Raw genomic sequence first — 26,378 nt, forward strand, 5'->3', positions numbered from 1 at the left:
TCTTTTCCAGTTTGCTTCCTGCAATTAATCCCAGCTCCAATACTTTGCACGACCTTTCAAATGTCATGGAACTGAAAAAGATTGCAAACACTAAATTGCATCGATTGATAAATAAGCATATCCCTCATTTCACTGCAAAAACAGTGTTTATTTCATTTAAAACCATTCATCTCCCTTTTTATCACTACATCTCAGGAGATCTTTACTGTGAAATTTAAAATGATCCAAGCCTTCCTCGGGGCAGGAACCCTAACTACTGCATTATTACTCTTTTTCTTGTTTTGAATTTTAAAATAAGGAGAAAATCACCTTCTCCCAAGACCATGAAGCTCAGCTACAGAGTTGCATTCTCATGAAAGCTTTTGACATCACAGAGGAATCAGAAATGTAAAAAGACACCCCTGAAAAGTATTTAATCTGAAAAACTACAAAAACATACAAAACCAAAGTCAATACCTGTAAACTCAGTGAAATCATATATATATCTAACTATATATATTATTTACAGTTGGACTTGATGATCTTCGAGGTCTTTCCCAAACTTGATGTTTCCATGACTCTATGATAAATTTAACATTTCCAGATGGGATCTACTTCTCTTACTTGCCCAGAGATGCTGAAGTACGGAATAGCTTTGTTAGCTGGAAATCCCTGATGACATTTTTATTATATGTAATTGGAGTATGAGTAGTAGACATACCCAGAGACAGACACCTTGAAGAATTAAGCAAAGCAAATTACATAACATACTTCTGAATCAAAAGGCCAAAAAAGGCTGGGAATAATTTTAACAAGCCATTAATTCACTTTTAGAAATAGATTAAAATAACTATAGGAGGGGAACATCTTAAGCAAGGAATCTTCACATTTTTATTAGACCAAGTCCTGACCTGCTGCTGGCAATACCTATTTCAACTCCTTTGGATACAAGTGATACATTTTCTGAGATGGAACAATATTCCTGCTGCACATTTGAAGACTGTCCAGTATAAGTGAAGCTGCAAATGTGACCACAATATCAAGAAAAAATAAATAAAGGTTTTATGGTATTATACAAGAGCAAAATACCACAGTATTATGACTACTTGGAACCTGGGAAACTAAGTGCAAGCTTGAAGAGAGTGAGAGAGAGGAAAACGAACGAGAAATGTGGGAAAAACTGCAAATCCACCCAGTGTTGTATTTAATTTTAGAGGAACTGTCTGACTCAATCATCTATCAACCTTGGAACAGCAAACCTCACACCAACAACAAGTTCACAAAAAGACATTTAAAAAGAGTTTTTGGATGGTGGGGATTGGGGGCTTGTTTTGGTTTGGGTTATTTTGGTTATTTTGGTGGGATTTTGGGGAGAAAAGATTAGTTCTTGGAGAGGTTTTGTTCAGTCTTTTATTTTTAAATTATTATTTATTTATTTATTTATTTTTGTTTTTAATAGAAAACTCTTCTGGCTTTTGCCCAGGGTACCATCCCGGTATTTTATTGTTCTTGTCAGAATGCAAGGGAACACATTGAATATGTATCATTCAACCAATTGTGGAACTTCCAGTAACATCTTCTGTTGACTCTATCAGGCAAAATACGAGGCAGAAACAAACATTGAAACATGTTACAAAGCAAACATCTTGTCAGTATTATTTTTACATAGTGCTGATCAATGTATTGATATTAACTAATGCTTTTGATGTAGGACCCTCAGGAGAACTTCATCCCCACACATAGTGGGGAAGGGGGAAGAAGAAATGCAGACAATCAATGAAAGAAGTGACCTGTAAAGTTGCTAGACAGGTCAAGGCATCCAAGAAATTACTTTTGCAGAGCAGTTAGATTTTTGTATCAGTTAGTGAGTTTAACACACTGCTCCTTTTGGTTTGTGTGACTGCAGGCACTTAATTCACTCATATTCCCTATGAGAGGAACAAGGAATAGCCAGCACAGTAAAGTCAGCACAGACCTGCTGCTTTCCTCCTAGACCTAAGTTTCATTCCTCCAAACTTGTGAAGCACCTCACCAATGGTACCTGCAGCAATTCCAGCCAGCTTCTCTATCAGCCTTCAGGAGAGCATTCAAAAACAATTAAACAGAACTTCTAATAAAAGCACAGCTGAAAGATCTGGAGTTCCACAGCTTAGGAATGCTCTGCCTGCCACCCTTATTTCTGAGAAGATCTGCTCACACTCCTTGGAGACTGCCACCTCTCCACAGTGCAATGGACATGTTGTTTTTTAACCCAACATTTCTTAATCCCTACTTGTTCTTTAAGAGGTAACATTTTGTTTGTGTGAGGTAACTTCTTCCTCTACACTACCTGCTACTCCAGTGACAAGGAAAACTCTAAGTCTTAATTTTCTTGCTTGAAACCTGGTCCACCAGCAACTGCATGGAGCAGGGAAAGTCCCCCCTGGATCCTGGAACAGCCTCATTGACCTCACGAGGGGTGCTGCATCCTGAGCCTCACTGGCACGACACTCTGTGGAACACACTTCATGAGAACTCAACATTCAGACAATTTTGCTGCCAGTTTTTCAACAAGTTTCTGTTCAATGTATGCAAATGGCAAGTTTTGGGACCCTGTAACTTGGCCAGATTTAGTAAACTTTAAGAGGGATTGTAAATGGCACATCTCTATCCACAACTTCACTCCCTAAGCCCCGCTTCCCAAATCTCAAGAGCCTGTTCCAAGGCATGAAGGCTCTAAAACTCCTCAATAAAACAGATGTAAGAATTCAGCATTGGTTAAGTAACATTTTTCCCTAACCTCATTCTCAGAAACAGAAGAACTGTTTTCAATTAAAGCAGTGCCAAAAAATTAAAAAAAAAAAAAATCTAAAAAAAAGAGCCTAAGGAAGATACTCAGCATGAAAAGTTTCACCACAAACAACTAAGTCTGAAAAAAAACTATGAGCAATTGAAAATTGGATTTCACTACAGAAAGTGCTCTATAAGCTTATCTTGAGGCATCAATACCAGCTCCAGCCATACGAACATTATTAAAGTGGCAGTTTTAATGATGAAGCATTGAGGAAAGCAGCAGTGCTGAGGAATGAAGTCCTACCCCCAGAACAAGCATGCCACAGGCAAAACTTTTCATTATCTTGACTAGCAGAAAATGCCTCCTCAGCTGAAAGAACCCAGTGTCCCTGCTCCGTGTCGGAGCGGGGCGTGAGCTGCTGCCAAGGCTGACGAGCTGTTTTATGTCAGCACCTGCCCTTTGGCTCCGCTCTCGCACTGACATCAACTCCAGCGGCATCAGACAGGAACACGTTTCTGTCACCAGACACCGCGGCTGGAGCCACACCAGCTCCACAGCGCTGCCGCTCGCGGAACGCTGCTTGGAGCCCTCTTATGGATCCAAAGCCGACTGAATTCCCTCTCTTTTGGGTCGATGGCCAGCGTGGAGGGGATGGTGCAGGGAAAGGTTTCGGTGTGTCAATTTACTATGAAAACAGAACACTATGGGGGGAGAAAAAGGCTGACTAAGTATTACTGAGTCTGCCTGCATATTTTTTCCCAGCAAAAACTGATAGTTAACATTGAAATTATACAGAAACATGTGCTAACACTCATCAACTTTATTATTAAAGACTAAAATTACGTATATAGTATTGAGAAAGTTTTAGTTCCAAATACTGATTTGCGAATTTATGGAATGAATTACATACAGATTTGCATTTATATGAAAAAATATATTTAGAGGCATTTTATTTTTTCTCTAGCACACACGTTCAGTTCCATAATATTTCTTCTTCAGTACCCAAAAATTTTTTTACCACAGGGCAAGGGATTCCTCTGGGCTTTTCCTGTTCCTAAGCATTTTGCAATAGTGCCAAGCCATAAAGGGAAAAGAAGTTTGCTCTCTGGGAGCACAGTTAGGAAATAGTGAGGACAAGCTACTCCTGCTTCTCTGCCATCACCTACAACAGGGCTATGCCCGTGCCTGAGAAAGAGGAGTTAATACAACTTTTTAATATAACGTACAAAGCAATTCTCCTTCTGTATGAGATCAATCTAGGAGTTAAAAAAGCAAATTTGAGCAGCACGATTGCCCTTGAGGGTGGCACCTGGTACCACCATCTCCAGATTTGCATGCAGATCTCACTTGTGTGGAAGCTCCTTGGCAATCCTGAGGTACCCCAGGCAAGCTCTATGATACAGACAAGCTATATAGCCCCCCCATCATCAGCAGCTGTGCACAGACATCCTTTTTAGGCTACTAGGTTTTGAGTAGATCATTTGAATATTATAGTATTTATCATAAGAAACATTTTTGCTATCCCAAACACACAAAATCACACAATGATTTGGGAGGAAAGGGACCTTCAAGATCATCTCATTCCAAACCCCTGCCTGCCATGGGCAGGGACACCTTCCACTGTCCCAGGCTGCTCCAAGCCCCATCCAGCCTGGCCCTGGGCACTGCCAGGGATCCAGGGGCAGCCACAGCTGCTCTGGGCACCCTGGGCCAGGGCCTGCCCACCCTCCCAGCCAGCAATTCCTAATTGCCAAGAGCCCAAAATCTGTGCCTGCCCTCTGGCCCTGGGAGCCATTGCCTGGCTGCTGTCCCTGCAGGCCTTGTCCCCAGTCCCTGGGCAGCTCTGCTGGAGCCCCTGGAGGCCCTGGCAGGGGCTCTGAGGTGTCCCTGGAGCCTTCTCTCCTCCAGGATGAAACTCACTCTACATTCCCACAACAATTACTCCGTAGAATTTATGGAAAATCACAAATGCCACCAAACTGTTTGGCATGAGCTGATATTAGGGCCTTGTGCAAAACAATTACAATTAGCAAGGTAAGACAATGAGAAACACCTATGTGCTGTATTTACATCCTATAAGATCACCTGAAATTATTTGGTAAGTGGGAATCCTACACACATTATCACATGCAAACAGTATGTTTTATTAACCTTGAAGCAAGGCCCAGCATTTCAAACATGAGGATAAGGATCAGGACAGTGGAATTTTATTCCCAGCTGCAATGTCAACTGATTGTGTAATTTTAGCCAAGCTTCAAGCATGTTATTTCCTCTTTTTCCCCTATCTATAAAAATGAGAATTTTCTACTTAATAAGGGCCTTTACATCCTGATGCCCTTGGCCTGAATGTGCGTTGTTCCTGAGCTGATGTCCCAATTTCCTGAGATCTCTGACCCACTGAAGAGAGTCAGAGCAGATTAGATACACACTGGGACTGATTACACACCCATTCTGTATTTACATACAACTAACTAATGATATAGATATATAGAATGTATCCAATTATACAGATATAATTATATAGATATATAAAGGACAGATCTTTGCTTGACAGATCCTCTCAGAATGGCAATTGCTGAGAGAAGCAGTTCAATAAATACAAACTATTGAGGCTGAAATTAGAAGCCAGCAGTGAATAAGATGGATAAACCTAATGCCAAACTTGAAATTCTGCAGGCCAAAACAGCTTTTTCCTAGGAATATTTTTTTATTTTGTATTATCTACATTTCTACATATACATTTGGTTTAATATATTTACATATGTCATATTTGTATATGCTGTATATACATCTTATAAAACCACTTGAAATTGTTTAAGTGGGAATCTTACAAATTACCACATGCAAACAGCACGACTCCTAACTAAATGTCATATTGATACAATATATTCTAGATTTATGAAACAATTTATTCTCATATGTAACTTACACATTTCATTTTTATATCTCTAAGTATTTTGATCCCTAAATGGTATATTTTTGTATAAATACACTAAATATATAGATGCAGTACACTGGGTCATTTATATTTCTATTATTAAATGTAAGAATGTTCATATGTTTCTGTACAGTCTGCATTTTATTTGTATTTTATAGTTTTTCTATTATATACATACACATCCACACACAGAACTAGTGAGTACCAAATAACTGTCAAATGCTGCGGTGTCTACAACATCTCTCATTCTTTGGCAGAATTAATTTGATCCAGATTTACCTTCCAGCTGAGAGTAAACTCTGCTGAAACCTCCCATATATCTACTTCCATTTCTTTGGCAGACAAGAAAAAAATCTTTGTTCCAAGGTCATGATGTGGCTGCCCCATCCCTGGAAGTGTCCAAGTCCTGGCTAGATTGAGCTCTGAAGCAACCTGGTCTAGTGGAAGGTGTCCCTGCCCATGCCATGAGAATGGAACAAAATTATTCTTAAGGTCTCTTCCAACCCAAGCCCTTACAGGATTCTACAATTCTATGATCTGATTTTTTCCTAAAAACAAAAACACCTATCAGTCTCCCACATAGATTTGTCCACAATTCATAATTCAAGTGCTTTAACTATAAAACACTCAGTGGATTCTTCGAGTTTCCAAGTTTTGTATCAAAATGGGATTTATTTTCCCAGTTAGCAGTTTTTTAGCACTTACCCTAAAGATTAAGAAACAGGTAAGAAAACAGGTTGAACTTATGAATTCCTAGGTGGCAACAAGACAACTTCAAGTCACTACATCAGGGCTTAGAGGGGATGTCTCTGTTAGAGACCCTGAACAGACAAAAAAGCACCATGACTCAACTGCAGAGAAAGGAGACTACAAAATGTAAAAAGATTAAGTCTTTTCCAAACCAGGGAAAAAAGGTACAATAGCTTTGGCAAGTTCAACGCTAAACCAGACCAAGTTGAGCCAAAAGTAATTTGGGAACAGCCTGCTAAAGGTATAAAAATCAACAGTAAAAGCTTTTCCAAACAATCTGACAGCTCCTCAAAGAGGCCAACAAGCCATAGAGGCCTTTAGGGAGCACTCTGGGAAGGTCAGGCTCTGGCAAATGAACTGCTCTGGGTGCATTTCCCAACACTTTCTGCACACTCCATCAATAGATCTGATGCATGACCAGTGAAAGCAACTGCGAAAGCAGCACCAACTGCTGTGGTGCCCTCCCTTGGCAACAGGTCCCCTCCAGCAGCTGAGGGCTCTGCAGAAGCCCTGAAGATGAGGGGCTAATGTGTATATCCCAAACACCAAGAGCTGGATGGCTGTGGAGCCAGCCAAGAACTGGTTTTGGGAACAACAGCCAAGTCTTGTTGGTAAGAACATGCATGAGAAAGACCAGGATATGGCTGCAGAAGGGACCACATGGAAGAAGGGCAGCACTTTTCTGGGACAAACCCCCTTCCCTTCCCTTCCCTTCCCTTCCCTTCCCTTCCCTTCCCTTCCCTTCCCTTCCCTTCCCTTCCCTTCCCTTCCCTTCCCTTCCCTTCCCTTCCCTTCCCTTCCCTTCCCTTCCCTTCCCTTCCCTTCCCTTCCCTTCCCTTCCCTTCCCTTCCCTTCCCTTCCCTCTTTCCTCTCTTTAATCCATCCCCCTCTTTCTCTTCCCTTTCACTATACTCCTTTATCCAAAATCCACCACCATGTGCTCATACTAGAAGAACAGGGACTAACACACCAATTTCCATGCCATGTGTGTAATTCATTAGGAAAGCTTCCTAAATTTTTGTAGACCCTCTGACTTTTGTCATTCCTTCTGACCCCAAACATCTGGGTCCTCCCTTCCCCTAAAGCGTCAGACATCACAGGCCCAACAGGAGGCTGCCTTTGGAGCAACAGCCTTCCAATGAAGGATCAGGATAAATTCAGGGGGAAATTCACAATTTTTTAAGAAATGCAGCATTTTTATATCATCCCGTAAGACTCAACAGCCACATTAAGCCCTGAGAATTTCACACCTAAGAATCCTCACCACAGATACAACTACAGGTAAGCCAAACTTCTCTTTCTCAAGTTTAAGTAAATAAAAGAAGCATCAGCAGTTGCAGAAACACCTGACTCCACATTAAGGAATATTCCAATGTAGTTATAGCAGTAAAAGCTCCAGTTCTAACTCAAGCATCTAAAATCAGCATGAATTTGGGTAAACATGCTTTATGCATTCAAACAGTGTCTATGGAATTTCTTAACTAGTTATTAATTATCACCTGAAACAAGCCCAAAAGAAAAAACAAACCAAAACAAGATACTGCTTAATTAATATACTTTTAAGCAAGCACATCGATTTGTTTGAGGAAAACATGAACTAAAAAACTCCAAAATACATCCAGAACAAATTGGAAAAAGAAAATGTACAATATATCAACTATTCCATTCCAAGCTTTTATTTCCTCCCACACCTCTCACACAGACATAAGAGTTTAATGATAAAGACACCCCCCCCCACACACACATGATTGCAATTGATGGATAGTGGACCGCTTTTAATTGTAAAGTGTCCTTTACAATTTGGCACTCTAAGAGAAAAGAATTTGGCACTCAATCCTATTATGAAATCCCTTCCTACGCTTGTGGAAGGACACAATGACGGCTCCACTGCGGACACCATGCTCCATGAAGAATTCTGTCAAGCACAATACCCATACTAACCACACAGAACTATATGTTTTAATTTGTACAGTCATTACTTCTTTTCAAAGCATGCCTCCTAAGGCAGAAAAAGTGACAAGACAAAGGGATTGATTTGTACATAAGGTGAAATGATTATTTAGTACTTATTTTCCATCTTTAGTAATTGCATTGTGCTTGTCTCAAGTACGTGCCAAACCACAGTGAAAATCTAATTTAAAATTAATTAACTGGAGAACTCTACATACATGCCAAAGCTAACTTCTACAAAGCTTCTATGCTTTAAAAATTGACTTCTGCAATTTGCAAATGCCAGTTCTTGACATACCAATAGGATGCTGGAATGACTTAAAAAATTACTCCAAATATTTGAGCATGCCATCAGTTTCAGCAGACTGGTGGTGGTTGTGGTGGGGAGAGAGAGTGCAAAACACAGAAGGGAAAAAAAGATGCTATTAAAAAGACAGGAAGAGAGACACTGTAAGAGTGATTGAGACCACATTATTTTCCAATACACAAACTGCAAAAGCTCATAAGGTTATTTTTTCTTCTTCCAGTGAAAATACTAAGAAGCCAAATGGCAAAGATAAACGTTTTCTATTTAGCAAGGACAAAAATTCCCCAAGTAGCTACATATTATATGACAAATCATTATCCTGACTAGACAAGCTACACAGGATTACGTTTAAAACATTTTAGTTGACTACTCAGGAAAATAATTATTACATTTTACTGCCTATACATTGTTCAAAGTAAGTTTACCTTCTGTTCTAAAAAACATTTCTAAGTCAACAGAGTGCACGAAGGGAACAGGAAAACCATGGGGGAAGAGACAAGAGTAATAGGTAACTACTTATTTTCTTCCTATCACTTGATGCACTGAGACAGTAAACTTCCACAGTCCCATGAGAGCCCATATTAAACATAATGTATTTTCTATTCATAAAGCAGCACCAGCATAAATGGCAAACACACCCAGACCAGCCACACACAATAGCTTTCCCTGCATTTGTTCATTTTAATGTTGCAATTAAATCACTCGGCTCTACCAAGTGCTGTCACCAGGACTTTGTTTTGTGACTGCTACAGCAGTTTAAAATTGTTTGTTTGGGAAACAGTACAACTTTTGCAAAGCTTCAGAATGTTTTCAAACTTGGGATAGGGAAGGCAAATATATCTCAGAAAAGGAAAAATTTATATAAATCTTCATTAATAAGCAATTTGAACCAATACAGCAATTACACAAAAAAATGCACTGACAGCAGCCACAGCATGTTAAAAGGTTGTAGAAAAATTAAACAGAACATTGGGCAAGAATAGGAACGTGGCTAATGAGCACATTTTCCATCTAGGCTAAGACTATTTCAGGACAACTCTCTTAATTGCAAAAATGTAAAATGCTGCACTTCCAATTGCATAAAGCCTTTACATAACAAGCAGTTCTCTAACCTAGATTACATGTGATTCCTGTCCAAAAACAACAGTGACAACAATCAGAGGCTCTATAGCTTCCCAGGCTGCTTGCACCAAGAAATAACAAACACCACCTCGAGGGTGATGTTGTGCAGCAAATCCCAAATTTAACTTTTTACAGAAAAGACAGCACACAAAATCCCTGAACTGAAAAATGGGAGAGGAAGTCAAGAAGGGGAAAAAAGCCTGAAACCACTAAAGATTTCTCCATAGCGAAGTCAGATTATCTTCAAGCATGTTGGCAAACTCCAGTCGATGATCACCAAACTATTACTGAGATTGGCTGAAACAGCAGACCTGCCACTAGAGCTTGTGTGCAGATCTTACATTTGATTTTAGGAGCAGATGTTCCAGATGCTGTTTGAGAGAAACCTTGGAAGACCAATGCTGCTTCTGGAAATGCCAATGGAACACCTTGCCACCTCTCACTTCTTGGTCCCAAGACAATTTAAAGAGGTTGACTAGAAGTCATCTCAAAAGCTTTCTCATCACAGTCATCTGATTCATTTCATAAAATATTTGGCAACAGGAAAGTTCGTGGAGAATCACAAGTAAGGTGAGACTTAGTAGCAATGAAGTCCTCTGTTTAGTCAAGAAAAGGAATGTGTCTGTTTGGTACAGTCCTATACTTGCTGTATTCTTTTAAGGATTCTCCTTCATCAGGTGGGTTTTTTACTTAAAAAAACTACTCCAGATTTCACAGATCATCAAATCATACGGTTGGAAGGATCTCTAAGGTCAAGTCCAACCATAAATTTGTTTCTGTTCATTCTCCTTGAGACTAAATGATTGGATCATTGAGGAAACTTACAAAAAAGTTATTTTCCTGCATGGAGACACAGATAGAATCACAGAATGGTTTGAGCTGGAAAGGACCTTTAGGATCACCCAGTTCCACCCCTGTCATGAGCAGGGACAACTGTCATGAGCCTAGATTGTTCCAAGCCCTGTCCAACTTGGTTTTGGACACTTCTGGGGGGGGCAGCCACATACTCACACTCAGAGTGAGTCACCATGAAGACCAGCCATGCTGTTGAAAGTTAACAGCTTTTAAAGACATAATTTATTTCCAATATCCATAATTTCCACCAAATTAGATTCCTCAGTGAAGAGAGAACTTCATGGTAAGTCTGGACTAGTGTCTGAAGAGCTATGACGTCAGGCACACGCATTTTGACAGAATGCTGTGTGTCCATGTCTTGCTCTCCATAAGTGGTGTGGAAAAGCAGCACTCAGTTCAGCAAGATAAGCAGTGACTTTGCTTCATTCCCAGTGCCCCAAGGGTCTCCTGGGCCAATGAGCCTACACAACTACAACCACGTACTAATATCAAGAAGTCCAAAAATCATTGCTCAAGACACTTGAAATTTCGATTTATCTGACTCTGAGACCACAGGCCAATCAATTACTAAGAAGGGGAACTTTTATTTTTACTTTTTCCTCCAGGACATTGCAGGTGATAAGACTTGTGAGCATCTATTCCACTTCCACTGATCAGCTATTTGGAATAGATGCTTGGGAACAAGCCCTCCTGCTAGAATTTAGTACAGGTTCCATACTAGGACACAAGGCTTCCAAGAAAATCTTCTGGATTAAGAGAATACATGTGGTTTTAGCACTGTACTTACAGATTCACAACGACTTTTTCTCCAAGGAGAGCCTGTCCAAACCAAAGGAATCTTTAATCCATTACACAGTATAGGTGGTGTTTCTGGTTAGATACATGCAGTTATACATGTCATTTTTGGACTAGTCACTAGGTCTCAGAAGTATGATGGCAAATTCTGTCAACCAGAGCTGTCACAAGGCATTCAAGCTGCTGTGCCTGACTGCCACCATCACCAAGATCATAAACAGTTTACTAATATATCCTAGCAAGTACTCTTTATGCAATTTATTGTAAAACTCATTACACTGTTAAAATTAACAATTACTATTTTATTTTCCAGACATTTTTTTTATAGCAGTTGTTCTTTTATCATTTCAGAGGTTCTAAAACGTAAGTTTCCTGTATAGGTAATTTCTCATGAATATCATCATATCTGGCTTGCCCGGGCACTACAGGTAGTTCCAAACATTTCAAAATAAATTCAATTCTCTGTTGAGTAAAACTGTTTTCTTTTGACTTATTTTGTTCCTCTTGCCACACTTTTCTGTGAAACAACACTCAACACAAAAGACCCAAGTGTTTGCTTCTGACCACAGAAATGAAAGTTCTTCATAATGTTACTTAAATTTAACTAGATATAAAGAAATTCTAGAATTACATATTAAGGTTTTAGTTCTTTCATCTGAAAGATGTCATGTATTTTCTCAGGACTGGAAGTGGTTGGGGACATTTTATTTCAATGCTCCCACCAGACATCAATGTGCTCTGCGTGTGCTGCACCACGTGACATACCTGCTTTGCATCTGGAATGTTGCACCAAAGTTTCTCCTTCAAATGGTAAAATATGTTAATTATGCACTTTTTCTAACTGTGGTTTTCTGATTGTTTTCAGCATAAACTGTGTTAAAAACCCAACACAGTTCATGCAGTATTCTATGAAAAATTAAATGCTCCTCTGTTTCCTCCATCACTATGAATTCAGAGCATGATCAAGAAGTGTCCCTTCTTTCCCTGGAGCACTTCGCACCACTGCTAAAACTGACAGGTTGAAAGTTCAGGGTCTCATCTGAAGATTTCCTCTGAAGTTACTGGGATTCTGCACAAGCACACGACGTCCCTGTGCATAACCAGACCCCAGAACCACACACTGCAAAGCTATAAATACACATCCTTTGCCACGTAGAGGAACATGAACACTTTTATACCACACAATCTGCTGTCATCATCTCCAAAATAATTCTTTACTTAGGAAGAGATTACAGCCTGTGAGGGTGCTGAGGGCCTGGCACAGGGTGCCCAGAGCAGCTGTGGTTGCCCCTGAATCGCTGGAAGTGCCCAGGCCAGGCTGGATGGGGCTTGGAGCAGCCTGGGCTAGTGGAAGGCGTCCCTACCCATGGCAGGGACATGGCACTTTAAGGTCCATTACAACACAAATTATTCTGTGATTCTGTGATTTGATGATTCATGGCAGTCCTGGGGGCTTGCTCTGTTTCCAAAGAATGGTACAGATTCTGATATGTTTACACAAAACCTTCAGAAGTATTCAGAGAGTAACGCAAGACCAGCTTACGCACTTAGAAAAAACAACTCTTTAGACATGCAGCCCCTAGTAAGATTTGTGTTTAAGAGCTTTGCCAGCCCAAAAGAAGTTTGCAAGCCTGGTAACTGCAATACAGGATCTTCCTTGAGAACACAGAGAAAAAGAACAACAAAGATGGTTCTCAACAAATTACTCACTTCTCTCTTATTCTACTGGCTAACCTTCTCTCCATTATTTTTTGAATCTCACTACACAAAGCATTGTATTCAGGCAGATATTACATGGGTGGTACAGTAAGAACTAGTTGTGTAAGAGCTATTTCTTGCCTCCAAAGTCCTAGTTCATTTAAGCCCTAATTCAGATCTGCTAAAACCTAGTTTGTTCTAAAGGCTTAAACAAATCTATAAATCCACCTTTCCCCAAAGGTTCAAACCCAGCTGTATGACAGACATCACAGAATGGTTTGGGTTGGAAGGGACCATGAAGACCAGCTCAGGCCATCCTCCTGACATGTTTTGTGTGAATTAAGACCAACAGGAAAGCAAAAACTCTCCGTTGAGGCTGAGAGTATAGGTCTATGTATTTATCAGCAACAGAGTCTCATACTGCTGAACAAAAATCCAAAATATTAGCTGGAATGCTATGAAATTCAGTCTTTTAACAATTTCAAGGAATCATTCCAGAGTCAGACTCATTCTGAAATTTTTCATTTAGACAGAAAATATTATCCTGTTCCTGACCACAATTCTCTTATGAAACCTAGTTTTAAATTTATTACTTACCTAATTCAGCACAAGAGTGACAAGGTCTCAACTCTGTCATTATTAATATCCACTAAAGGAATACAGGGTTTGGATCCCAGCCAAGGAAAATCTGTCCATTGTACTGCAGCATTTCTACCAGTAATAGTCTACCTCAAACCTCACAAAATACTGAAAAATCAAGGGGGAAAGAGAGCAGTGTTTGGCACAAATACTGGACAAAATGCTATCTAGAAAGACCAAATATGAAAGCATTTGCTTAATATGCTAAATAAAAATAACTTGTGAGAGCCTATCAGACCAACTTGCTCTCCTCTTGGCATAAGCAGGCCCCTAACAATAGTCTAACAAAGGAAGTTTTTTACATTAACTCTTGGATACACGTTCACATCAGGAATGGGTTTGCATCACAACAGCCATTTACATGGAAGCAACAGGCTTCACGTCAGCAGCCAAGTCATACCTGGGTGAGAGATGTCAGTCATCCTCCCACATACAGCTGCTCCACCTTCCCAGTTCCACACATCCCCATTCTTTGTCTTACAGGACAGAAACAAAGATGGAAAGGACCAGGAGGCAATATGGGACACTCAGGCAACAAGGGATTTGCTTCTGTGCCTGCCCCCCAGCCTCTCATCTATCTAAGTCCTTTCCTTTACTTCACACAACACGTAAGTTTACAGTGCTTAGTTTTAATAAACTCCAGTATTTGCTGAAAGATAAAATGAATAAAGTTGCATTCCAGCTATGGTGCTGGTAACATTTCTTCCCTCTTGCTCTAGCCCTTCACCCAGTCAGCCTGCACAAAAGCAGCATGTCACTTCAGCCTGAGCCACGTCCCCTCATCTGTCACAATCACCACCACCCAGACACCAGCTGACAGAGCTTCTCAACAGCACAGCTCTGGCCTTCATGTATATTCAAAATCCAAATAAAAATCTAATTGCTTAGAAGCAAGCAAAAATTCACACTTTCCTGTAAGGATGCTAATTGAATTTCCATGTAATGCTGAAATTTATTTTTCAATAATGGAAATCCATTCTTTTCAACCAGGATGTCTATTCCTAGGTGCCACATTCTTTTCTTGTTAATAGTATTTTTCTTTCCCCAAAGTGAGTCACTCTGGAAAATGCCATTCGCTTAAAAGAGAAAAATTGACAAACAACCCCAACTGTCACAAAAATGAATGTTCATGCTCAGTGCTACAACTACCACATACCAATAACTTAAACCTCAATCACGAAAGTACCAAATTACTCAACAATAGTAACTGGCCTCAGGACAAGGAAATAAAACTTAAATCTGCAACTGTGAAAATAGTTTCTACTAATACACTGCTAAGCACATGATCTGTTTGGCTTTGCTCTGCTTTGGCTGGGAAGTCTTTCGCAGAAAGATGGAAAAAGTTTTTGATGGCTTATTCAAAAGGAAAAATAGCCATTTATCAGGTTATGTAAAAATCTCATACTTGTGTTGGAAACTACAGTTTGGCAGAACACATTCAATTACCACTGGGTCTTCTAGAACATTAGGTAAAAAATAACGATGGTATAATCGCATTAAGGGTTTGTCTTTGTTGGTTTAAGACAAAGATTTTAGTCAAAGGCCTCATTAAATCTTAGATCATTCTGTGCAGAGCTTAGCTCCTCTGTGGGTCTACAAAAACAAGGAAGTACAACTATAATCCATAGAAATAAAAGAAAGATGGAAAGACTTCCAAGTTTTTTATGCTTAAGAGTAGAGGAACATTTTCCCCTCTCGAACAAAAATTATTCATTAGAAACTAATTATCATTAGCTGTGAAAATGAAATTATTTGTGAAATCACCCCTCAAAATCAGAGTCAAACACTTCAGTCCATATAGTCAATACTGCAAGTTTGTGCTCTTAAGAACATTCTCAATAAGGCTCAAGAAAACATACTCTGAGCCACAGAGAGGTGGTGTGTGCTAAAACCTCCAGTGAGGTTGTAGCACCTCAAAATCACAAAATAATTTGTAGCCAAGACTTCCACAGTATTTCCTCTTAGCACAGAATGGTTTGGGTTGGAAAAGACCTTAAAGCTCCTCTTGTTTCAGCCCTTTGCCATGGGAAGGGACTAAGCTGCTCCACTAGACCAAGCTGCTCCAAGCCCTGTCCAGCCTGGCCTTGAACACTTCCAGGGATGGGATTTCTTTATCCTTCAAAATATTTTTGTCTCACATTCTTCAAATTCAATGTATTCTTTGCATACCAACCACAATAAAAAAATGCAAATAACCAATTTAAAACAAGGTTGCTTAGGAAAATAAAAGCACAGTTTCATGATCTTTTGAGTTTTATGATTTTATGAGTCAAGGAGCAAAGTTTCTGCAAGACTGCAACTTGGAAGTGCAAATATACACAGAAATGCACACAGATATTTTCACTACAGATTAAAGAAAGTCAAGTATCCATCTGATTCTGGGTTTTGGTGCTCTTCAAAGTTTTGCTTCCACAACACATTTTGTTTTCCCTAATTTCCCTCAGAGATCCAGCAAAACCTACCAGTCATCTCCTAAAAGCACAGTACTCCTTCACACCATGCACATTCAAAAGCCAGAACAACAATTTCTACTTGCATTAATGACTTGTTTATGAAAGTAGTTAATTACCCATCTCCTTCTGGACAGGTGCTTAGCACTGGCAAGACAGGTACCACTTTCTGCAGGGAATATTCTTGTCTCCTAAGTACTTATTACTAAATCAGAGTTCACCTGCAGGCTCCTTAAGTAAGCATCATATATATTTAATTTATATATCTTTATATTTAAGCATTGTAGTTGAGTAGACTGACATCACAAATTAAGCCTTATCCCCTGACAAAAATACTGAAAGGCAAATAAAACTGTTTCAGAACTTGAACTAATTTGATCATGACACAGAATTTCCACATCTGAAGTGTGCCTCTCCTTTCACGAGTCCATTCTATGCTGACCATATTTCATAAACTTCTCTTTCACCTTTTACATGTCAAAAAGTCTACCAGACTTCAGGAGTTTTTTAGTGAATGGGTTAAAATACAGATTTTCCTTGCAGATGCACTAAAAAAATGATCTATCATCATTTATTTCAGGGAAAGAGCAGAAGGTAAAGGTGAGAGGGAACGGGAACTAAACAGAAAAAGCACAGACACCCTTTCCTCTACCCTTGTTTTACCTATAATGTATCAATAATAAAATAAATATAAAATCTTTAAAAAATGCAAAATAACATGACAACTTCACAGTAGTCTACTGGAGAAAACAGAACCTCCAGAAAATAGAGGTAGCTAATCAATATTTCCAGACAGGCAGTGCACAGCATTGCCTTTTCAAGCCTTTAGTCTTTACACACACAACCAATCAAAAAACCCACAAAATTTAACTATTAAAAGGAGTTTCACACGCCAGGCAGTGTAACTCCCCTGCTCTGCTGAACATGGACAATGGTTAAAATTAGTGATCTGATGCCTGAATACTCCCACTCCAAAATATGGCACAGACATCTGGCAGGACAATGAAAGGGAAACAGTTAATGTGTTATTCAGTAACATGTAATTTATTAACAAAAGCAGCTTCGGATGGATTTAATCCATGAGCAGACCTAAAAAACAGTTTTTAAGAAAGAACAATTGAAAGCCAAGGAATTTGTTGTGCTTTATCAATGCTCTTCATCCTGACTTACAATGCAGCTCAGTTTCTCCTATCCATCCAATCTGTCCAGGGCACCGTCAATTATCAGACATTAAATTTAGACCTTTCATAAGGCATGATGCATGGCATCACTGCATCTGGAAACAAACAGATCATCCTTTTTCCTTACCTATCCAACCATTTTCATGAGAAATCATGCAGGTAAACAACAAAGCCTGAGCACTTTAGTGCAGGTATTGTCAAAATTATGAAGAATAAATCCCTTATGGAGCTGTAAGTTGTAGGTGTTATTTTAACATCCAATATTAGTGCAAAAAAACTTAATTTTTTGAGTCCTTAATGCTACAAAATCTGCATCTGCCATCCAGAAGGAGGACCATCAAAAAGTTCAAGATCAAAAAACCCTGGAATGGTTTGTGTTGAAAGGGAAAAGCTCAAAGCTCATCCAGTCCCACTTCCTGCCATGGGCAGGGACACCTTCCACTGTCCCAGGCTGCTCCAAGCCCCATCCAGCCTGGCCCTGGGCACTGCCAGGGATCCAGGGGCAGCCCCAGCTGCTCTGGGCACCCTGGGCCAGGGCCTGCCCACCCTCCCAGCCAGCAATTCCTAATTGCCAAGAGCCCAAAATCTGTGCCTGCCCTCTGGCAGTGGGAGCCATTGCCTGGCTGCTGTCCCTGCAGGCCTTGTCCCCAGTCCCTGGGCAGCTCTGCTGGAGCCCCTGGAGGCCCTGGCAGGGGCTCTGAGGTGTCCCTGGAGCCTTCTCTTGTGCAGCTCAACAGCCCCAGCTGTGCCAGGCTGGCTCCAGAGCAGAGGGGCTCCAGCCCTGGCAGCAGCTCCGTGGCCTCCTCTGCACTGGCTGCAGCAGCTCCAGCTCCTTGTGCTGCTGGAGCCAGGGCTGGGGCAGCTCTGCAGGTGGGCTCTCACCTGAGCCCAGTATCTGTTAACACTGTACAAGAAGTGCAGCAGCCCACAGGAAGGTACTGAACCTTTAACTCACAGATTTTGCACTATTTCTTAGACAGCATGGATGGTCAAGCATCTTTATCATTTGAAATGTTAAAGAACATGTTCAAAAATGAACCTGAAAAATACTTTTTAAAGCCTTTTCACATTTATTGCTAGAATAAAGATTAGGTAGGAAATGAACATTCTTGTTGACACTCAATTATAAGGTAAAGAGCTATGGATTTCTTACCATCCACCAGAAAAAATTTATAGGACTTTATGAAAAAGTCAAACATAACTGCTTTTGCTTCTCAAGTTCATTTTTTTACATAGCTGATTATTGACATTCTTTAATTATAAATATTGTCTATCTCAATTTCTATTTCCATAATTCTCTAGAGCAAAGAAGAATTTTGAAAGCAAGAAATACCTCCTTCTCAGCCATATAAAATTCCTTTTTTCTAGCTCTAATCCTTGCAAAATATGAACTTTTAAAACTTTGTTACAATACATCAGCTTGCTTCTTGGTTTCCTTTAACAAGCAATTTCCCCTAAAGAATTAAAGAAAAATCATTTTTGAGCCAATAGGTTTTCTCTTCTCTTTTATAATGGGTTATTTGAAGCTGCTCAGGTTTTGGAATATCAGGATAAATGTCAGGGAGATAAATCACCAACACACCTCGTGAAACTTGCTGCTGCACTCTCAGTAAACAAGCTGAAGCATATGGTTACAATTAGGGTTTGTATGACCACAGAAATCAGAAGCTCTAGTCATGAACCACAGCCTCGCTGCGCTGTGCACTGACGGTCCCTGCTCCAGACAGCTGACAGGCTACAGAGAGCTGCAGCACAGCTCCCCGCACAACACAAGCCTGGGCAGTGCCAGAAAGACATCACAGAAAAGAGGCTTTACAGACTTTAAAAACACATAAGCCTCCACAATGTTAAGTATGAAAAATGTTGTCACTGTCACGAGGGTGGAGTGGTGGCAGTCAAGGGTCCCCAGGAGCCTGTCCAAAAATAAAAGAAAAATGTACAGTTTCACAGAATCTCAGAATGGGTGAAGGTGGAAGGGACCACAGTGGATCATCTGGTCCCAGCTCCCTCCTGCAGCAGGGTCATCCCAAAGTAATGGCACAGGACTGTGTCCAGATGGTCTGGAATATTGCCCAGCAAGGGAGACCACACTCCTTCTGGTCTGTTTCAGTGCTCAGTCACTGCACAGGGAAGTTCTTCCTCATGTCCAGGTGGATCTTCCTGGGCATCAGTTCCTCTGGTGCCATTGCTGGGTCCCACAAAGAGAGTCTGATCCCTGCTCTGACACCTCCCTGCAGATACTGCTAAGTCCCTTCAGAGTCAATCACAGATTTCTCAGAACTATCAAGCCCAGGAAATGACAGTATAAATTGCTATTCTGGGAAAGCATGCTTTGCTGTCACTACCATCAGTGTATGTGCAAAGAGCAGAGCTCACAGAGCAAAGCCCATGCTACCTGTACAGCTAGTTCTGATCAATAGTGGTTTACTATCAAAATAATGTTGGTGAAGCTAACAGGACGGATCAAGAATTTCATGGACTCTCAGGATGGCTTGAGTTGAAACAGGAACTTAAAAACCATTTCATTCCAAACCCCTACCATGGGCAGGGACACCTTCCACTGTCCCAGGCTGCTCCAAGCCCCATCCAGCCTGGCCTTGGACACTCCCAGGGATCCAGGGGCAGCCCCAGCTGCTCTGGGCACCCTGGGCCAGGGCCTGCCCACCCTCCCAGCCAGCAATTCCTAATTGCCAAGAGCCCAAAATCTGTGCCTGCCCTCTGGCAGTGGGAGCCATTGCCTGGCTGCTGTCCCTGCAGGCCTTGTCCCCAGTCCCTGGGCAGCTCTGCTGGAGCCCCTGGAGGCCCTGGCAGGGGCTCTGAGGTGTCCCTGGAGCCTTCTCTTGTTCTCTTGTGCAGCTGAACACCCCAACTGCAGAGGGTCTCCAGCCCTTAGAGCATCATTATTTCTTATACTACAATTGTTCTGATTTCAGATCCTTGTCATTCAAAGTCCCAAGAGCTTGGTGGAGCTGGGGCCAAATGCCACCAGAAGAGCTATTGCTGTATAATCATTCTATACTCTCACACCATGCAAATACACAAAGATAAATTACATTTCAAGATACAGAACATACATGGCACAGTGTACATCAAAGGAAGTGCCTAAGAGCTTGATAGTGAGTACATATCTGGTCTCCTGAGATACCTATCAAACACAATGTATTTCTGTACCAATGCGATCAAGGCAGAAGGTGAGTTTTTGTCATAAAAACTTGAAAACTCTCAAAGGCTACACTGAGGCACTGGTCAGGCAGCAGCAACCCAATTTCAAACCAGCTTCTGTGGTCCTTGTAGCACCCAAGCACAGATTTTGGGCAGGATGAAGCTGCTCTGGCACCAGTTTGCTCTGCAGCTCTTGCCGACTGCCCCTGCCACACAACCAGAGCACTCAACTATTTATTCTCAAGGTACCTGTGCTTGAACTGCAGTCACAGACTTTGCTCTGTGTCAGGCACCAAGTGAAAGATTAAAGATCTGGAAACTTCCTCAATCTTCCTATTCAGACAGGGGAAAATATCATAGTTACAGCATCAAGAGGATGACACTTACAGACTGTAAGCAAGAAGGAACACGAACAGACAGAACTGGAAAAGAAAGCTCGAATGTACATTTCCACTGTGGTGGGCATGAACAGGCAATTAAGCATTGACTAAGCACCAGAGATAGACACCAGATCTGTGACATATCACAAAAAGGATCTGGAAGGTAGAAGCAAGCAGAGTGAAGCATTTGCTAGCAGAAGTAAAGGTTGGTGAAATCATAAGAATAAGAAATAACAGACACATTGTTAGTATCTTTTTGTCTCTCTACTTTGATATATTTTAATGTAGATATTTCAAATTAGGCTACACAAAATTGAAGAGGAAAAAGACAGTAACATAAAACACTAAATATTAATAAACAGTTTTCTTGTAAAGTTAAAAACTACCATTTAAATGCTTCTATTAACCAGAAAGTAGCACCAAAAAAAACAACCCCAAGAGAATAAGCTATAGTGTATATAAATCACAGATGTACAACAGAGGTCTGATACCTTCAGGTATCCTAATGCTGAGTAAAGCATATACTTGCCTGATATAACGTCATTAATGGCCAGGAATATTTCTCTAGTTCCAACCAAAAAGTATACAGACACGAGAAAACAAGCCATGACTGACCACTACACACTGAATTCTGCAATTTCTATTAATGCTACAACAGTGCATTTGTGTGGCAGATTAGTTATGATGATGACTTGGGTGATTAATGAAGCTGAATCCGGTTAGTGACTCTGCGTGAGTTCCTTACAGATACAGCATTGTACCCCTCACATCTATAAACACCCTAACAGCACAAACCAAGTCAATTAGATCCCACTGTTGCAGTAACTCCTAACTTCTGCCAGATGCATTAGTGTCTGGAGTTGTTTTTAATAGCAAAGTATAAACTGGATCAACTATTTAAAAGGAAACCATCTAAATTGACTTATTTTTCAACAGTCTTGAGTAGCACTATCATTTCCCTGCCTTAGCACATCATCTGCTTGGCAGTTCCTCACTCTAACAAGGATTCTATTTTGCAAGCAATAAAATGACTAATTTAAAAAAATATTGCTTGTCCACAAAAAGTTGTCTCAACTTAGTTGACTGTAGACTATGAATTGGCAAATGTTAATAAATCTCAACAAAAAAGAAGAGGGAACTTAGAGCCAACAAAAAAAACTTGGGTTTGAGGGTAAGTTGGTTCAATGCGCTTTGTGAACCAAGAATAATTAATTTCTGGTTTCCAATAAATGAGTTTCTAATATCTAAATTCTACTGCCATGCATATTAATGTCATTTATGCTTCACAACACTGCCCCAGATCTAGCAGCACTTTACAATTACTGGGCACACCTACTGAAAGACCACAAAGACAAAGCAAAGTTGACTCAGTAGAGAAAAATCTCCTTTATGAAGTCACAAAAATAAATACCATTATTTTTCCCCTCCTTCCAAAACCACCATTGTTTCTTTAATTATTGGAGCATAACAGAATTGGCAGGACAATTCAATCCAGGTATTTTATATCCAGGATAGAAAAAGGTCCTTGCACAGAGGTAACCTGGATCCAGTCAGAGGCCAAACCCAGAAGTAATTGGTGTGAGGATGTTGGTTGTATGGTTTCAGAGTTAAGGAAGCTCATGAGAGGAAGAAAAACAGGCTACAAAGGATGAGAAGCAGGAGAAGGTTAACTGTGGGAAAGGGTAAAATTCTGCTCATATCATGTATAATTATCACTCCTGCTGAATCACAAGGAAGGAAAAGGAGGGTGGATCTAAAATACGGTGCTTGTAAGAGTTTGTTGATCTCCTGCTGCAGTGCAAGAGACTACAAAATAGGAGTAACATTATACAGGATAATTTAGATTACTGTGGTATCAAGTAAAATAATTGACAAGTACAATAATTATTTTAGGCCTCAAAATGTCATATTAAAAATACCTTTTTTTTAAACTACACTCCTATCTCCTTTCATCCTAAGTAGATGTATTTAGACTATTTCAGTAAACTTACTTTAAGCATTATGTGGTATTTAAAAGGCACTGAGCAACACAGACATGAGTTTTCAATTCTTCCATTCTTTCAATTTCTATCATGTAAAGATTACAAAACACAAAAAAGTAATACAGTACAGAAATCACATCAAAGTTTTCCACAGCTGTTCGTTGCTTAAAATTCCCTTTTGTTCCCTAACAGACTGTCACCTCGTGTTGCTGCATCTTCATTTGTGCTGTGCTCTACCCATGTACCTGAGGCTACATGAACCAAAGTATTGATTTGATAAGAGTTAATTCAGAGATAAGACAGGCAAATATGCCATTTACTCTACAACCCTACTGTGCCTACATTTCACCTATAGTCCAATATCATATACAGGCAAATAATTTTTAAAAAATCTCAAGCAACTGTCTGGGCATGGATAGAAAAAACATTTCTGTTTTTTAACAAGATGTGGTACTCCTTTTTTCCCTTTTCCCAGGCAGGAAATTCAAAAGCTCTTTAAAAATGTTCCTCTTCTTAAAGCTTTAAATGAAGACACTTAATTTGCCGGGCTAAGAGATGGCACTTCAGGTACTCATGAAAGAAGCAAGAAAACAAGCGTAGGCGTACGCCAAGGTAGTTGCTAAGGGAATGGTTCAAGAGGAGTGAAGGAGGTGGGAGTGTAGGAAAAGACAAGAACAGATGTAGGCTGAAATCTTAAGAGTTTGCATTAAGAAATGGAAACTTAATATACAACGGGTAAAAAGTCACAGGGGATATCATGTAAGAAGTGTTACAGAGGGAGGCTCGAGGGGTGGCAATATGGATGGATTTACAAATCAGTCAAGTAACCAGAACAGGGGAAGAAGTGTTTTGCCTGCAGCAGCACTGACACAGAAAGACACTAGAGAGATCAGTACTAATAATAACATAAATAACAGCAATTACTCAGGTAATACTATGTACCAAAATATGCAGCAAAAACTGAAAAACTACAATCCAGATACTGAAAACTGCTTCAGAAAAACATGTTAAGAGCAATTTCTCCTTGCAATTGAAACGAAGGAAAAGAATATACCTGATGGGACTCTCGAATAAAGCACTGCAAGGAACAATTTAATTAATCTGGCGTGCGTGTAAGTGAATCGCAAAGCAAGCCACTACTTTGTGCAGGGTTTAGGTTAGGGACAGAAGCCAGGCGCGGCCCGGGAGGGTTAGCCCGGAGCGCGGACGGAGCTGAGCGCAGCAGCCGTGCGCTTTTACTGCCGCCCTGAGGAGGCACCCGGGCACTGCCTCCGAATGCAAGTTCTGGCAGACCCTTTGCGGCCTGAACTTTAATATTCCCTCAGGAGGCTGCCAGTGAATTGATTTCACAAAAGAGCTAAATAAATAGTATCGGTTTTAACAGCAACTGACTTGCAAAGTGTTCTCTAGTTTATCGGGGAGAAAGAAAATAATATCTACCTTTGCTGTTAGCACTGTATTATGTTTTATTCTCATTCAGTGGAAAAGAAAAAACCTCTAGGACAGATTTTTATACACCAGTAAAACACATCTGGTGTGGGGAAGGGAGCAGCCACCAACCAAAACAAAGTGTACAGTATAACAAAAATGAGAAACCTTCTTCTGAACAACAAATGGCATCAAGTCTTTGCTATTCTTCGGGCAGTATTTCTCTACAGCAAACAGTCTGGGAAAGGTCAGAATCTAGTCATACTTATCAGGAAAAAACATTAGTCAACTTACTGGGAAAGGCACAATATGTTACAAAAATTCCTATCTAGGTTGCTCCCTCACATCAAAGAACCCTCCTTGGAGGGACCCCTTGGGACCACCTAACCCAACCTTTTGCTCAAGCAGAGCCACAGAGCAGGTCACCAGATGCACAGAGTAATTGTAAAGAATAAAATGTGCACATAAAACTATTTCTTGCAACACTTTAAGTAACTTGAAGTATGTGATTCATCAAATAGGGCACTACTTGGTTGGTTGAGGCTTTTTTTAATGTGTCAGTAAAAAAACCAGGGGCTAGGTGATACTTTTACCATCTGCTGTCCTGCAGGTATAATTGCCTCAGATTCTAACACATCTCAAGATGGGCCATGCAGGCCTGTGGACAGCTTTTCTACACTGGTATCACTTGCTGAAAAAGAAATGGGCTACAGGTGTGTCTGCAAGAGAGGGCACACAGAAGGCAATTCTTCATATGGTCTGAAGTACAATTTATAGAAAATCAGACTTACTTGCCACCCCAGATGCAATTCCATAGAGCAGTCCTCCTCCATCTGTTTGCTGCTGAAAGACGTGGGTCCCTGGAGGAGGGCTTCTCTCTTGTCTAATGAAATTATACAGCAAAGTTTTCACAAGTCTGCTGGTGTATGGGAGACTGGAAAGGAAAAAAAAAAAAATTTGGTTGACTCACAACTCACAAAAATTGGCACAACAAAGTCCAGATAGGGTGCAAATGCTAGTGTTTGGCATTAAAGATGGTCAGTAACTCTCCCAGTGCTGACCAGACTGGAAAGGAAAAGAACACAAAGGTCTTCCCCATGCAAAGCTGCCTGGACTTCAGCAAAGGTCTGAAGGAGCATTTTCCACAGCAGGATCATGAAAACTGTCTTTTGGTTTTTGTTTTTTAAATACTACTTATAAATAAACCATTTAGTTTGTAGAATCATTGTATTCACTTACCTCAAGACACAAATGGAAAAACAATGGAAAGGAATGCTGTATTTTTTCAGTTTTCACTCCATGCTCTAGTAATACAGAACAGGGTACCAACAGCATCTCTCCACACCCACCATGTTTTTGCCTGTATGTGCAGCTCAGAACCAATCTTAAACACCTTTTCATACCTCAAGGATTCTCAAGGATTCTATAACTCTAGGAATTTGCAAAGACCAATGAAACAACCAACCTCACACCAATGGATCTGAAAAATGCCAGTAGAATTTGTTGCGTTTAACAAGAAGGTTACAGTATTTCCAAAATGGAGTAGCATTTCCACAAAAGCAAGCAGCTGGCTCCAATTCCCATCTGATTTAGAGCTGAAAAGAAGGAGCTCTGTGAGGATGGACCCTCTGACCACCTGTAGAATCCGAGAAGGTGAGGAGCTAATGTGCATGTCCCAAACACCAACAGCTGCATGGTGTGGAGCCAGCCAAGGGTTTTCAGGAATAACAAACAAGGACTTGGTAGAAACACACCTGAGGAAGACCAGGATGTGGCTGGAGAAGGGGCCATGTGGGAGCAGGGCAGTGTTTTAGGGACAAACCTCCTGGTTGTGGCTCCTGCAGGAAAGCACAGCCTGGCCTGGCACAGGGACAGGGACAGGGCCAGAAGGGCTGAGCACTGCAGGGGGGAACTCTGAGCCCGTCCAAGACCCCAAAGCCTCCAACCCATTTCCAGAAAGGCCTGAAAGAACCACTGTGAATGAGAACT

The 26,378-nt window shown here is 40.6% G+C and overlaps 1 protein-coding gene across 11 annotated transcripts in view; it reads right to left on the reverse strand.

Annotated features, from left to right (window-relative positions):
• DYM (dymeclin) overlaps positions 1-26,378 on the reverse strand; it is a 211,214-nt gene that overhangs the window by 141,853 nt on the left and 42,983 nt on the right. For all 11 annotated transcript variants that reach the window (XM_071425865.1, XM_071425864.1, XM_071425859.1 and 8 more), the window contains one exon: positions 25,181-25,323. In XM_071425865.1, the coding sequence (XP_071281966.1) occupies positions 25,181-25,323 (143 nt within the window). The remainder of the gene's footprint in view (positions 1-25,180; positions 25,324-26,378) is intronic.

This window comes from Agelaius tricolor, unplaced genomic scaffold, assembly GCF_023055355.1.
Source record: "Agelaius tricolor isolate 1412-34295 unplaced genomic scaffold, bAgeTri1.0.p SCAF_4, whole genome shotgun sequence".
NCBI classification, from domain to species: Eukaryota; Metazoa; Chordata; class Aves; order Passeriformes; family Icteridae; genus Agelaius; species Agelaius tricolor.